At 36.4% G+C, this 12,191-nt stretch overlaps 2 protein-coding genes across 3 annotated transcripts in view; one reads left to right on the top strand and one right to left on the bottom strand.

The window, feature by feature from the left end:
- Positions 1 to 9,445, top strand: part of fab1 (1-phosphatidylinositol 3-phosphate 5-kinase fab1) — a 95,694-nt gene extending 86,249 nt beyond the window's left edge. For both annotated transcript variants that reach the window (XM_081739542.1, XM_081739541.1), the window contains one exon: positions 2,296 to 9,445. In XM_081739542.1, the coding sequence (XP_081595668.1) occupies positions 2,296 to 2,492 (197 nt within the window). In that variant the 3' untranslated portion in view covers positions 2,493 to 9,445. The remainder of the gene's footprint in view (positions 1 to 2,295) is intronic.
- Positions 1 to 12,191, bottom strand: part of Vps8 (vacuolar protein sorting 8) — a 307,518-nt gene that overhangs the window by 6,177 nt on the left and 289,150 nt on the right. The window lies entirely within an intron of this gene.

Here is a 12,191-nt window from a genome sequence, read left to right as displayed (position 1 = left end):
CATTGAAGTACTTTTGGAGGACGCAACGTAAATGGACCTGAAATAAAAAAAAAAAAAAAAAGGGAAACATTAAAATTACATACCATTATACGTATATGTGGGTTATTATATGGAACAATTAAGGTAATAAACCTAACTTAACCACATATACAGAGAAAGTAGGATACACCAATTGTGATATGTTATATTTTGTTAATATTATCATTGTTAGAAGATAAAATTGCATATCATCATCATCATAGGTATTCTGCCCTTACTGTCAGGTCACTTGCAGCAGCTGAGAAGCTTCCATGCTCCACGGTCTTCCACTAACCTCTTCGTCTTCACGTATGATCTTTCTGTTTTATATCATCCATTAATTGTAGTTTCCTTCGCCCTCTGCCTCTCTTTCCCGCCATCATACCCTCTATGACGTCCCTCATGATACAATTTCTTCTTAGGCAATGTCCCAACCAGTTTCTCTTCCTCTTCTTAACAATATCTAAAAGTGTTCTTTTCTCCTCCACCATTTCTAACACCCACTCATTCGTTTTCCGCTCGACCAACTAATTCTTTCCATCCTTCTCCATACCCACATTTCAAATGCTTCCAGTCGTTTTTCATCACTTCTACGTAATGTCCACGTTTCCGCCCCATACAGTACAACACTCCACACGAAGCATTTTACTATTTAAACTATTTACATCTAAATGTTATTCTATAACAAACAAAATTTAGATATTCCAGTATGATATCTCGTCAGTGTTTCACTGTCTTTTACTGTGCGTTGTGGTTATTTACGAACTCTCCCGGATGCTGCTCTTCATATTTCCTTGAAACTTGTGTTTCTTCTGATCTTTTCCCGCTTCGTAGAATAAGTGGGTGAAGACACCTCTGTGCAGGGCCAAACTTTGGTTCAGTTCGTGCTAGGCCTGTTCAACTTGTTCCGTCGCATAACCGAGCCCACAAATGAACAAACTTAATCAAATTGTGAAACCTGAAAACTTCAACGACTTGTTGTTTTACCGTTATGAATTAAGAGGACCTCGAATGCAATCTATTTCACGTTTACGTAGACACACGTGTGACAGCAACAAACAGTTGTTCAAGGGTTTTGCATCATACCTATCAACTAAACCACAACAGTGTATGTAGTGTTGTGGGAGTCCACCCCAGCTGTTAGGAAACTGACCCCTCAGGTGTGACAAACATGAGACAAGTTATCATCGTCCTTTATGGAGCAACAGCTCAAGACGCAGGTCGAAATTATCTTCCCGGTAATTACTCTTTTCCGCCGTGCAGAGTGGTCTCGGCACACTTCAGAAAAGGCTGCGTGAACAATTTAAAGGGGTTGCAGAAATTAATCAAATCGAATTCAAATAATAATACAAAACTTAAATGGCGCTAATTCAATTGAAATACCTAATTACTGACAAATAATTGTAATGTACAAGAGTGCAACATCAACTCCTAACCTTCTAAAGTTCTGGTTACATTAGCAAAATTTATCATAATGTTCCACGTGTCTCGTTTACTTATGTCCTAGCTTAATTTTACTTTTTTAAAAGTAAAAAATTGGTTATAAAATCCAAAGACGAAAACTACGTTGAGTAATGTAGAACATCCTACACATCCATTTACACGGTCCTTTATACTATTACACTCTTACACGGTCCTTTGTACTATCACTAGATTCTCATACATAGTCAGTTACTTCACCTTTGGAACACTCCTCTCACACTTCCGTCGAACTGTGCGTCAAAGCATTGCTGCTTCTTTTCTTTTCTCTCACTGGTAGGAAATAAGCTGATGAGGTTCAGCCAATCAGAAATTTTCTACTGTTGCCTAGCAACGGAATTTTTGCGGCGCGATTGGAGTTGTGTGTGTGTGTTAAAATTAGAGTTAAGAGTGCTTTCGCACGTTGCTGCAATTTGTAACTAACTCGTTGCAGTAATAGTTTTAGTTTTTATCCAAAAACATATTCAATACCAACTTACAAATATAAATCTGAAGGAACGGAATTATTATTCTCAAAATGCCATCTAATCCCATTTTGGACACAGTATATTGGTTATATATTTCCACTGATAGTTGAAACAGCTTAAAAAAAAAAAAAAAAAATGCGACTTGCCTTCGTATGATACAATAAGCCTTGTCCTTCTGAGGAAGGATAACCGAGGAACTACTAGAAATATATACTTGTTCCTTATAACATCCAAATAGTTGGTATCATGAGGATGAGTAAAGTAGTTCCGAAGTCTACCTTAATTTTACAATGTGAAAGAAAGTCACTGTTGAAACTTTCTTTTTTTCCAGACTACATCAGAACTTTCACTTGGGATAAGAAGTTGGAGACGATAGTGAAATCGTCAGGGATTCTGGGAGGACAAGGAAAGCTTCCAACGGTCGTATCTCCTGAACTGTACAGAGCACGATTTATTGAAGCAATGCATAGGTACTTTTTACCAGTACCAGATCGTTGGACGGGACTTGGGAAAGGTGTTGATTGCTAGAAACTATTCAATATAATTTTTCTGTTGAAAAATGTGCATTATCGCTGAAACCAGTGATGTATAGATCGATTTTTGAAAATCAAAATATGAAATTACTTCGAAATTTTTTTATGTATATATCAGGTTGGAATTATTACATATACTGAATTCAAAAAATGTGACCAAATTGTATACGGGTGCTAGTTCTTTTGGTTTTGTGATATCAATGTAGTACCAGTATTTATATATATGTATGTAATGTGATCTAGTGTACACCAAAGATTAAAAAAAATATATTAGTGGAGAGAAAAACCTACATACCATAATGTATCATATGTAATATATGTTTTGTATATTAGAATGAAAGTTTTACGTAAAATAAATGATTTACTCACGTATGTAGAACGTAAAGTTTTGCGTTCTAATCAGTGTGTTTGTGTATGTGTAAGTGCGTGTACAGTGTACAGACATAAATTACGTATATATTTGTATTTTCAATTAACTGGTAATTCATACCATGTAAAATAAATACTAGTAGGTCTTGCAGTTACGATTTGGAAATCATAACATACAATTTTCGTAGGATTTTATTCTGTTTAAGTGTAGAAAATAACTTAAATTATATTGTTACGTCTATTTATTGAAGCATCACTAGGAGCAGGTGATGATTGTGAATATAGTAGCAGATTTTTGTAATGAACTTTTGCTTTGTTTCTCTTTATTATTTTCTCTCAACAAAAATGTATCTTTTTTAAAAAAACAAAATATGGAAGTCCGTTATTAGAAGAAAGAATTTAAAAATGTATTGCGAAATTTCTATTCAAAATTGAAATGAATCTTCTTCAAAATACGGAGTATTCGGATAATGTGCTATGTGGTTATATATATGGTGTAAGACTTCGTTTTTATTATGGATTGTACACTTGTAATCATACATTATTACAATGAATTATAAGCTATAGAAAATAATGTAATTTTATGTATAAATACGTTGCTATTTTGTATATATGAGTAACATCCCAAAACTCCTTATTGTTTGTGTATACAATCAATGATTTTATTTTTTTAGTATGTATATCGTTATTTTTTCAGTACAATGATTTACCCAATTGTAAAAGTTTGTTTCTCTAGAATTGTTATAAACATGGAAAACAATGATTTTCTACATGTACCATGTGTTAGATAAGTAATTCAACTTTGGCCACTATGTTAACGCAGTGTATGGAAATGCCACCCAATTTTATTAAAGTAGTATCCTGCCGACTCCACACATCACTAACTTCTGTTATTAGCTGGGTGAAGATAGCGGGAAGTTTTTAATTGGAACCTGCTTAAGTCTCTGTGTCACAGTACGTTGGATGACAGTAATGTCGTTCAAACGCTACCTTTTCATTACTTCAAAATAGGCCAAAGGAGAAAGTTTTTCGGATCCGAATGTGAGAACATGGAGGAATATTACACTACTTAGATAAGATTACAGGGTTAAAAACTGTTCCACAGGCATAGTATAAGAGTCCGTTATCATGCAAAAGAAGCCAGTTGGAACAGTTAACTACGGACACGTTACATGAGACCGTACAGGATTTATATCGTTTTCTAGCAAGTATCTGTGATTATTCGCCCAACCTGGGCAACATTTTACTTCGCTTTAACCAGTTTCATTAGTCTGTGCAGAACGTTCTCCCATAACGCAGTTTATCTTCTACGGACTCTTTTCCGTTTACAAATGCTGAATATATGTAAATAATGCAGACAGTTATTGCCATAAATATATTTCAAATCTATATACAGATCTGTTAATTTTTTTTTTTTTTTTTTTTTTTTTTTTTTCAACTTGCAGTGGAGAATTTTATCATAGAAATTCTGGGTGCATTCATCTAGTCCTCTTTCAACATTGTAAAACTGCTGTGTCATTCGACTGATTATTCTGCCTGCGATTACACCCTTTATGATCTTACCAATCTGCCCCCTTTCTTTCGATGGCCTTTCTTGGAAATTATTTGCCGCATTACTTATCTGGCATACTGTGTGTTTGGATGTAAGATCATGTTGGAAGTGATTCTGTCAGATTTGGAAATAAAAAGTCATAGATCTGGCTTCTGACATCGAAATTGCGTGAGAGGATTTTGAAAGTATTTGGGCGAATGTTGATCCAGTGAAGTTTGACTTCACCCGTTTATTAAAACTCTATTTTGCAGTATTTGAAGCAGGTTGTACATTTTGAGTTAATTTTTTTTGGAAAGAATTAAGCTTTTGATTTGTTCCAGAAAATCACTTTAAGTCTTTGTAGATGCGTGGAGGTGGCGATATAGTAGAATCTCGATGACATCCGTTGCGTTTCCAAAATTATCTATAGTTGTAGTGTTTCCTGTTCAAAGTCAAATATACTATATGTTATGCTGGTAGAGAATCACATTTTCCTCAGAAATATCTGCTCAAAATAATTAATCAAGCTGGAAGTCTGAAATTTTTGTAATTTCTGGTATCGAGTCTATTATTAAAAATGAATATTTGATTATGAAGCAAACTTTTATATAGTCTTTGAAAAGGATCGAAATTATTTGTCTCTGTCTCTCTTTTTTTCTCTCTTAATTATCGTAAGATAAATTATGCCTCATTGCGTCTTTAAGAGTTTACTTGAACGATTTCGAATATTTAGAGTATAAAATAGTTTGTAATCAATTACGTGAAATTACTACTTTTGTCCTTAATTTTGTATAGAAGTTGTTATTTGCAAAACTATCTTCAAGAAAAATACTAGTTTGCCCAAGGAGAGTGATCCTCAGTGTTTTTAAAATATTTGTAAAATCCCTATTCCAAGAAATATCGTTCTTTTTAAAGAAACAACATTCTTATCAAGAGGTCAGTTGTTCAATTTTAGAACCCTTGCACCTAAGGTTTCTCATAAAGTGATTTGGTGTTCATGCGAGTGACTTAACCTGTTAAGAAGATCACTGTATAAATGACTGAAATCATTCATGTGAACTCTTCAAGGCACATACTACGGATTTTTAAATAGTATTAGAAATGCGAAATTCGTCAAGTAAATAAAGTATCATCTGAAATTCTAAATGGGTAATATGTTTTATATATATATATATATATATATACTAGCAGCGTTCACCCCGCTTCGCTGCGGTCACCCCGGAACGCAATAAACTTTGTTACTTAGATAATTTTTACTTTTTCGCTTTCAAGTAAAACCATAGAAGATTGCAGTAAATCTTAACATTATATCGCCTGTCATTTATGTTAACCCGCCCCGCTTCGCTGCGGTCATCCCGGAACGCAATAAACTTTGTTACTTAGATAATTTTTACTTTTTCGCTTTCAAGTAAAACCATAGTAGATTGCAGTAAATGTTAACATTATATCGCCTGTCATTTATGTTAACCCGCCGAGTGACACGGTCATGCGGGTTGCATATAAATACGTTTATTTTTACCTATGATGAACTAACAAAGGATTTGTACGTTATGGACACTTGAATGGTCAATTATCTCAAGACACTGGTAATTAAAAATTAAAGTGATATGATAAAAACCATCTAGGGTCCAAATCCTAATAACCCCCCAAAAATAAAAGAAATTGGTTCAGCCGTATTAGCGTGATGAGGGAACAAAGGATTTGTACGTTCTCTTTTATATAATATATATATATATATATATATATATATATATATATATATATATATATATATATATATATATAATTGGATATACTTCGTGATTTTTGCGAAGCTGATAATCTTTAAACCATGTTGAGTGTCAATCCCAAAAATTTATGTTGAGTTCTTTTTATAGAATAGTAACAAATAAATCTGTAAATTTAAATACTGCTAGTGATCTTAATTGTATGATATGCATATATTTCAATCACGCTCGACCCTAGATATAAGGAGCTAAATACACGGTTCTGATTGGTTGGAGTTATCAGTTTCTCGCCACGTAGCATAGGGGAGGGTGGTGTACGTATGGCCAAAATTTGGATTTTGTTTTCTGATCTCTGTAATGCATTTTTTCGCAAATATAAAATTTAAGCACATAGTTTGGGTTCTCTTGAATGCACAAAACTTGTGTCTAGTTCAAAATGTTGTCGTTAAATAAGAATTAATTTTATTTTCCCAAGACCCTTTTTTTTCGCCGTAGGTACAACAGCCCGTTGTACCTATGGCCACCTATTATTTGAACCCACGAACAGGTTGAAATTGAAAAAAAAAAAAAAAATAGTTAAGAATAGGTCACAAATAACGTTTTATTTTTGTTAATAAACAGATAGTAAAGGAAACAGATCTTTGACCAAAAGTTACCAAGTGTTATGCTAGTTAATCGCACATATTTGTCTGAAAAATGCAATTTTCATTTTTAACAAGTTGAAATCACTGAAACCAACTGAAAATGAGAGAAAATGGGATTGACGTGCAGTGGATCCAACTTTTGGTTATGGCAGCTTGTTAAGATATCAACTCGTGAATATCAAGGCCCGTTTAGTCAGCTGTTTATTTACTAGTTTTGGTGGTGCTCCTTTTGAAGTTCTCTTCAGAAGCTTTTCTTGTTTTTCTTGATAGGCTTTTTTTTTCAGTTTCTTAATCTCTTGTGAGCTTGTCAAAATCCTTGAACTGCCTTGCTGTCGCCCCCGCAAGTTCGTTTTTCGGGGAGGGGCCTTGGGATAAGGCCTCAAAACTTCTGGCGATATCAACATGGATGCTGATGGACCTCCAGGCATGATGGTGTCTTCCGAGATATGAGGCTTCTGCTGATTTATGCCTATTGCTGGTTCTAAGTGCTATTCATCCCTATTCCTCGAGGACGATCCTGCTTCATTGTCATTTGCTACTTGTTCAAGGGCCTTAGTGTTGTGGCCGTAAGTACAACTGATTCAATGGCCGTAGGTACAGCACTTCGCTATCTTTACTTTACCGGTTGACTGTAACAAATCCAACGTGGCTTCATCGAAATAAAAATTGGGAATCAGTCAATAGAATATCACAACCAATAGTTATAGGGAATTGTTGGTACTTGTGCGTACACTGTAGGGGAGAGAAAAATTACAGTTTGTGTTCACATTTTTTTTACTTTGACCTCCCGAAAACATAAAAAAATAATAGCTATTTATCAGACCAAGATCTCGGAACACGGCCACGTATGGAACTGAAGGGCTCGGAACGGAATCTTCCCTGACCATTTTCCGATCTTTCCCGAAAATACACGACTTTTAATGAGCACTGGGCGTAGGTACAGCATTCTCCCCTACGTATAGCACAAATCAAACGCCAGATGCTGTCGGCCTTCGTAGCCAAGCATGCTAGCAAGCGGGGTAGTTATGAAAATCGCTTTTGGCGTGCGTTCAAACTCTGCCCAAGGAAAGTTTTTTTATTTTATTTTTTTTTTTTTTTGAAATGTTCATAACACTTTTATCATTAAAATAAGATGCAAATACTCATTAACCCTCGTACCTAATATATAATGCATAAATTGTACTTTCTCCACCATTTACCTAGAGATTTCTGGTAACCCTTATAAACAATTACGTTATAAGAAGTAGGGCCGTCGCGAAGAGAGGGGTTGTACGGGGTAGTGGGGAGTTAAAGAGGGGGAGGTGCCGGAGGCACCAGGAGGGTAAAAAGTAGACATACTTTGCCTTCCTTAGGTTGTAGTTAAATTTACATTGAAGTTACACCATCCAGTCGTGACATAATGTCATGTAGTAATTAGTCCACTTCTTACACAACTTTATTGATAAAAATGTGATTTACTTACGTTATGAAACACAGCTGAGCGAGCGAAGGGGTTAAAAATGAAATGAAATCTTTAAGTTCTACGTCCTATGCCGGTTAGGCTAAAGGAGACGGTGGTGATGAGAGATGAGTGAAATGGTGGAATGAAGAAAGTGGGAGGAAACGGGAGAACCCTGAGAACCCACGAGCACGGTTTGTCCACCACAAAGTCCACACGGCACGAGCTGGGATCGAACCAGGGACCCCAAACACCGGGGGTGAACGCTCTACCACTGAGCCCTGGCGACCCCCGCGAAGGGGGTTAGAAGCCCCGAAGCGCTCGCTTTATTCCACCTTTGCCTCCATGATATCATCAAGTGACATTACGTCACACTCGGATGGTGCAACTTCGTTTAATGTTTACTACGGGGGTGGGCCAACAGATAACCCCAACCAATCAGAAACGTGTTTTAGTTCCTATGGCTTGAGTTGAGCGCGAAAACAAATACGCATATGATATGCCTACTTCCCTTTCCTTTATAGACATGAATATCAGCAAATAAAAGAGAGAAGAAATGAGAAAAAGAAGGATTGGTTGTACCTAACCTTGAAACAAAAGTTATTGTTGTAGTCAAAGAGGAAAAAATCGTTCTGCCAAGAATTGCAAAATAATTTTCAAGCTTATAATTTCCTTATTGTAAAAAGATAGGAAGATGAGGTTGTACTTACGTTTTGTGATACGTAAATGCTTATGCTAATTATTTCCAAATCAACATCTAAGAAAGAAATATTTATCTTGCTTCACTATTTCTAGAGCGGACTTTACTGAAGTTTGAAACTTGAAACCTAATGCCGTAATGATCTTTTCTTAATCTTTAAACGTTGTTATACATTTCCTAGGATAAATAGTGAATTTTGGGATTGAATCATGTGCCTGTAGAACAAATAAGTAGTCGTGTAGACCATGTGTATACCAAACAAATGTTTTTCAAAAGTGATTAGCTTGATCATCTGAAAGAATAAAAAGTAAAAGCTATCTTTTTCATTACGGTGTATATAATTATGTCTCTCACTAGTAAAGAACCATTCCATGATAAAATGGAAATGCTTTTCTTCGCAATACATGATGATGATATAATAATATTTTTGATATTATAACTGCATTATAAGAATTCATATTTGAAAAATTGATGAGTTAATGAAAGCACAAGTTTTGTATTAAATGTTATAATAAACATTAGAAATACTACCTACAGTTGTATTATGTTTCCTGTACCAATAATTTCGTAGCTACCTAGTTCTCTTATTTGCAGGGCATCAGTAATTATTTTAAGCCATGTAATTTACTTTTTTAATCTACATTTCACCATCATAGGTATTCTCCTCTTCGTGCCATTATTGGTAAGTGGCTTGCTGCAACTGAGAAGCATCCATGTTCCACAATATTCAGCTAACCTCTTCGTCTTTACGTACGATTTCTCTGTTTTGATATCGTCCATTAATTGTAGTCTCCTTCGTCCCATCCCTCTCTTTCCTGCCACCATCCCTCATGATACAGTTTCTTCTTAGCCAGTGTCCCAACTAGTTTCTCTTCCTCTTCTTAATGTTTAAAATTGTCCTTTTTCTTTTTACCATTTCTAAAACACACTCATCCGTTTTCCGCTCGACCCAGCTAGTTCTCTCCTCTCCATTCTTCTTCACATCCACATTTCGAAAGCTTCATTTTTGCGTAATGTTAATCCTTATAAGTCTTTCCCTCAACTCTTTATTCAAGATTCCACAAGTTAGTCTTTTCTTCTCCTAAAAGCTTCTTTCGCCATTCCTATTCTTGTTTTTATTTCGTGTTCGCATTTCATATCATTCATTACTAATAATACTACCCAGGAATCGAAAACTAGTCACCTGTTCTATTCCCCCCCCCTTCTACTTTTATATTTAACACCGATCTCCCTCGTTCCAATTACCATAGCTTTTGTCTGTCTAACATTTATTTTTATCCCATGTTCGTCACAGCCCTTCAAGTTTCCTAACATCTAATTGATTTTTCTCTTCAGATTCAAAAAAGTGCCAAAATAATACACAAAATAACTGATTTTTAGCTTCATATATAAGGCAAAGAAAATATAATAATAATAATAATAAACGAAAATTGCACCATCTGGAATATTTCACCAATGACAACTGATATTGGGATTATTTGAAAAGTACTTTTACAGAAAACACCACAGAATTTAACCGAAACGGATATGATTCACAGGTGAAGTGAATTTCAATCTAAAAGGCTACATGATATGATGTGTGGCACAGAAAACCGTCACTTCGTAGTGCAAAAGTAGTTTCTCTAGACTACATTACTGTACAGGGCTAGCATAAATGATTCATTCATTTTGAAAAAAGCTATATTTTCAAAAGTATTACACATACACACATGAAAGACATACGAGGGCGGGGTGAAAAGTTCTCTGCCTGACAATGAAAGACTGCGAATTTCAGTTCAAAAATAGTTTTATTTTTCGACATAATATCCCTTAACTTCAATACACTTGGTAAAGCGTTTCTCCAACATCAGTATTCCTTCCCGAAAGTGAGAGTCTGGAATGTTGTGAAAATAAGTCATCCACGACCCCCTCAACTTCTTCATTCGATGTGAAGCGTTTCCCGGAAAGAAATTTCTTCAAGTTTGGAAACAAATAGAAGTCCGATGGTGCAAAATCAGGAGAATGTGGTGGATGATTGAGCAAATCGTACCCCAAATCCCGCAGTTTTCCCATCTCCAACGCACCCTTGTGCACAGGTGCGTTGTCCTGGTGAAAGATGATATCTTCAAGCCAGGCCTCTTCTCGCGAATTTTGGCATCCAGCTGGTCAAGAAGGTTGGAGTCATATTCGCCTGTAATTGTTCTCCCTTTTACAAGGTAATCAATTAACATCCCTTTCGCATCCTAAAACACACTGGCCATGACCTTTCCGGCCTATACGATCGTCTTCGCTTTCTTCGGCGCTGCACCACCGGCTTCCATCCACTGCTTGGACTGCTGTTTCATTTCTGGCGTGTATTGGTGAACCCATGTCTCATCCATTGTCACAGATCGCCGCACAAAATCTGTCAATCCCTTTTGAATCGGTCCAAAGATTGCTGCGAAAATCGTTTTCGCATTTGCTTTTGGTCGGCAGTCAGCAAATGCGTCATCCATCTTGCGCAGAGCTTTCGCATCCCTAGTTCTTTGTGCAAAATGTTTCGCACCCGTTCCTCCGACATCCCCACACTCTCAGCTATTTCACTCGTGATGTCGTCCAACACGATATCATGGACTCTCTCGATTGTTTCCGGTGTGGTTGCGGTTTTCGGCCTTCCTTCACGTGGGTCATCTTCGAGGGATGTGCGACCACGTTTAAATTCAGCTGCCCACTTTTTAACGATTGACATGGAAGGAGCAGAGTCCCCGTGAACTTTTGTCAACTTCGGATGAATTTCCGTAGAGGTTAATCCATCCAAAAAGAAAGAAAAAAAATGATTACCGCACGATACTCAAGTTTATCCATTTTCACAACTAACACGCAAGACGTCTAACTGCAACAATGCCTGCACACAAACTACTTGAGAGAACAAGTTGACATTTGTTATACGAACAACTGAAAATCGCCCCCCAGGCAGAACAATAAAATTTTGCTGATTGAAGTGTCATCTCTGGGTCGGGCCGAGAAATTTTCACCCAGCCCTCGTATGAAAAAAAAAAAAAAAAAAAACACACACACTCGGCAAGTTTATACATCCTCTACAAATGTCCAATATGTGCCTCCTATGGTGACACGACACACGTCCAGACGATACTCGAGCTCATACCATATTCGGACTGGCATTTTGTACTACAGTCTTGTCAATTGTCTGCACTGCAGCACTAATGCATTTTTTGAGCTCGACTAAGGATTGCGGTAGTGGGTGTACGTAAAAAAGGTCCTTAACGTACCTCGCAGGAAGAAGTCGCAGGGCGTTAAATCAGGAGA

The sequence above is a fragment of the Thermobia domestica genome, chromosome 2, assembly GCF_964235325.1.
Source record: "Thermobia domestica chromosome 2, izTheDome1.hap1.1, whole genome shotgun sequence".
In the NCBI taxonomy this organism is placed as follows: domain Eukaryota; kingdom Metazoa; phylum Arthropoda; class Insecta; order Zygentoma; family Lepismatidae; genus Thermobia; species Thermobia domestica.
The sequence above is the reverse complement of the archived record's forward strand: the minus strand, read 5'-3'. Positions and strand labels throughout refer to the sequence as shown.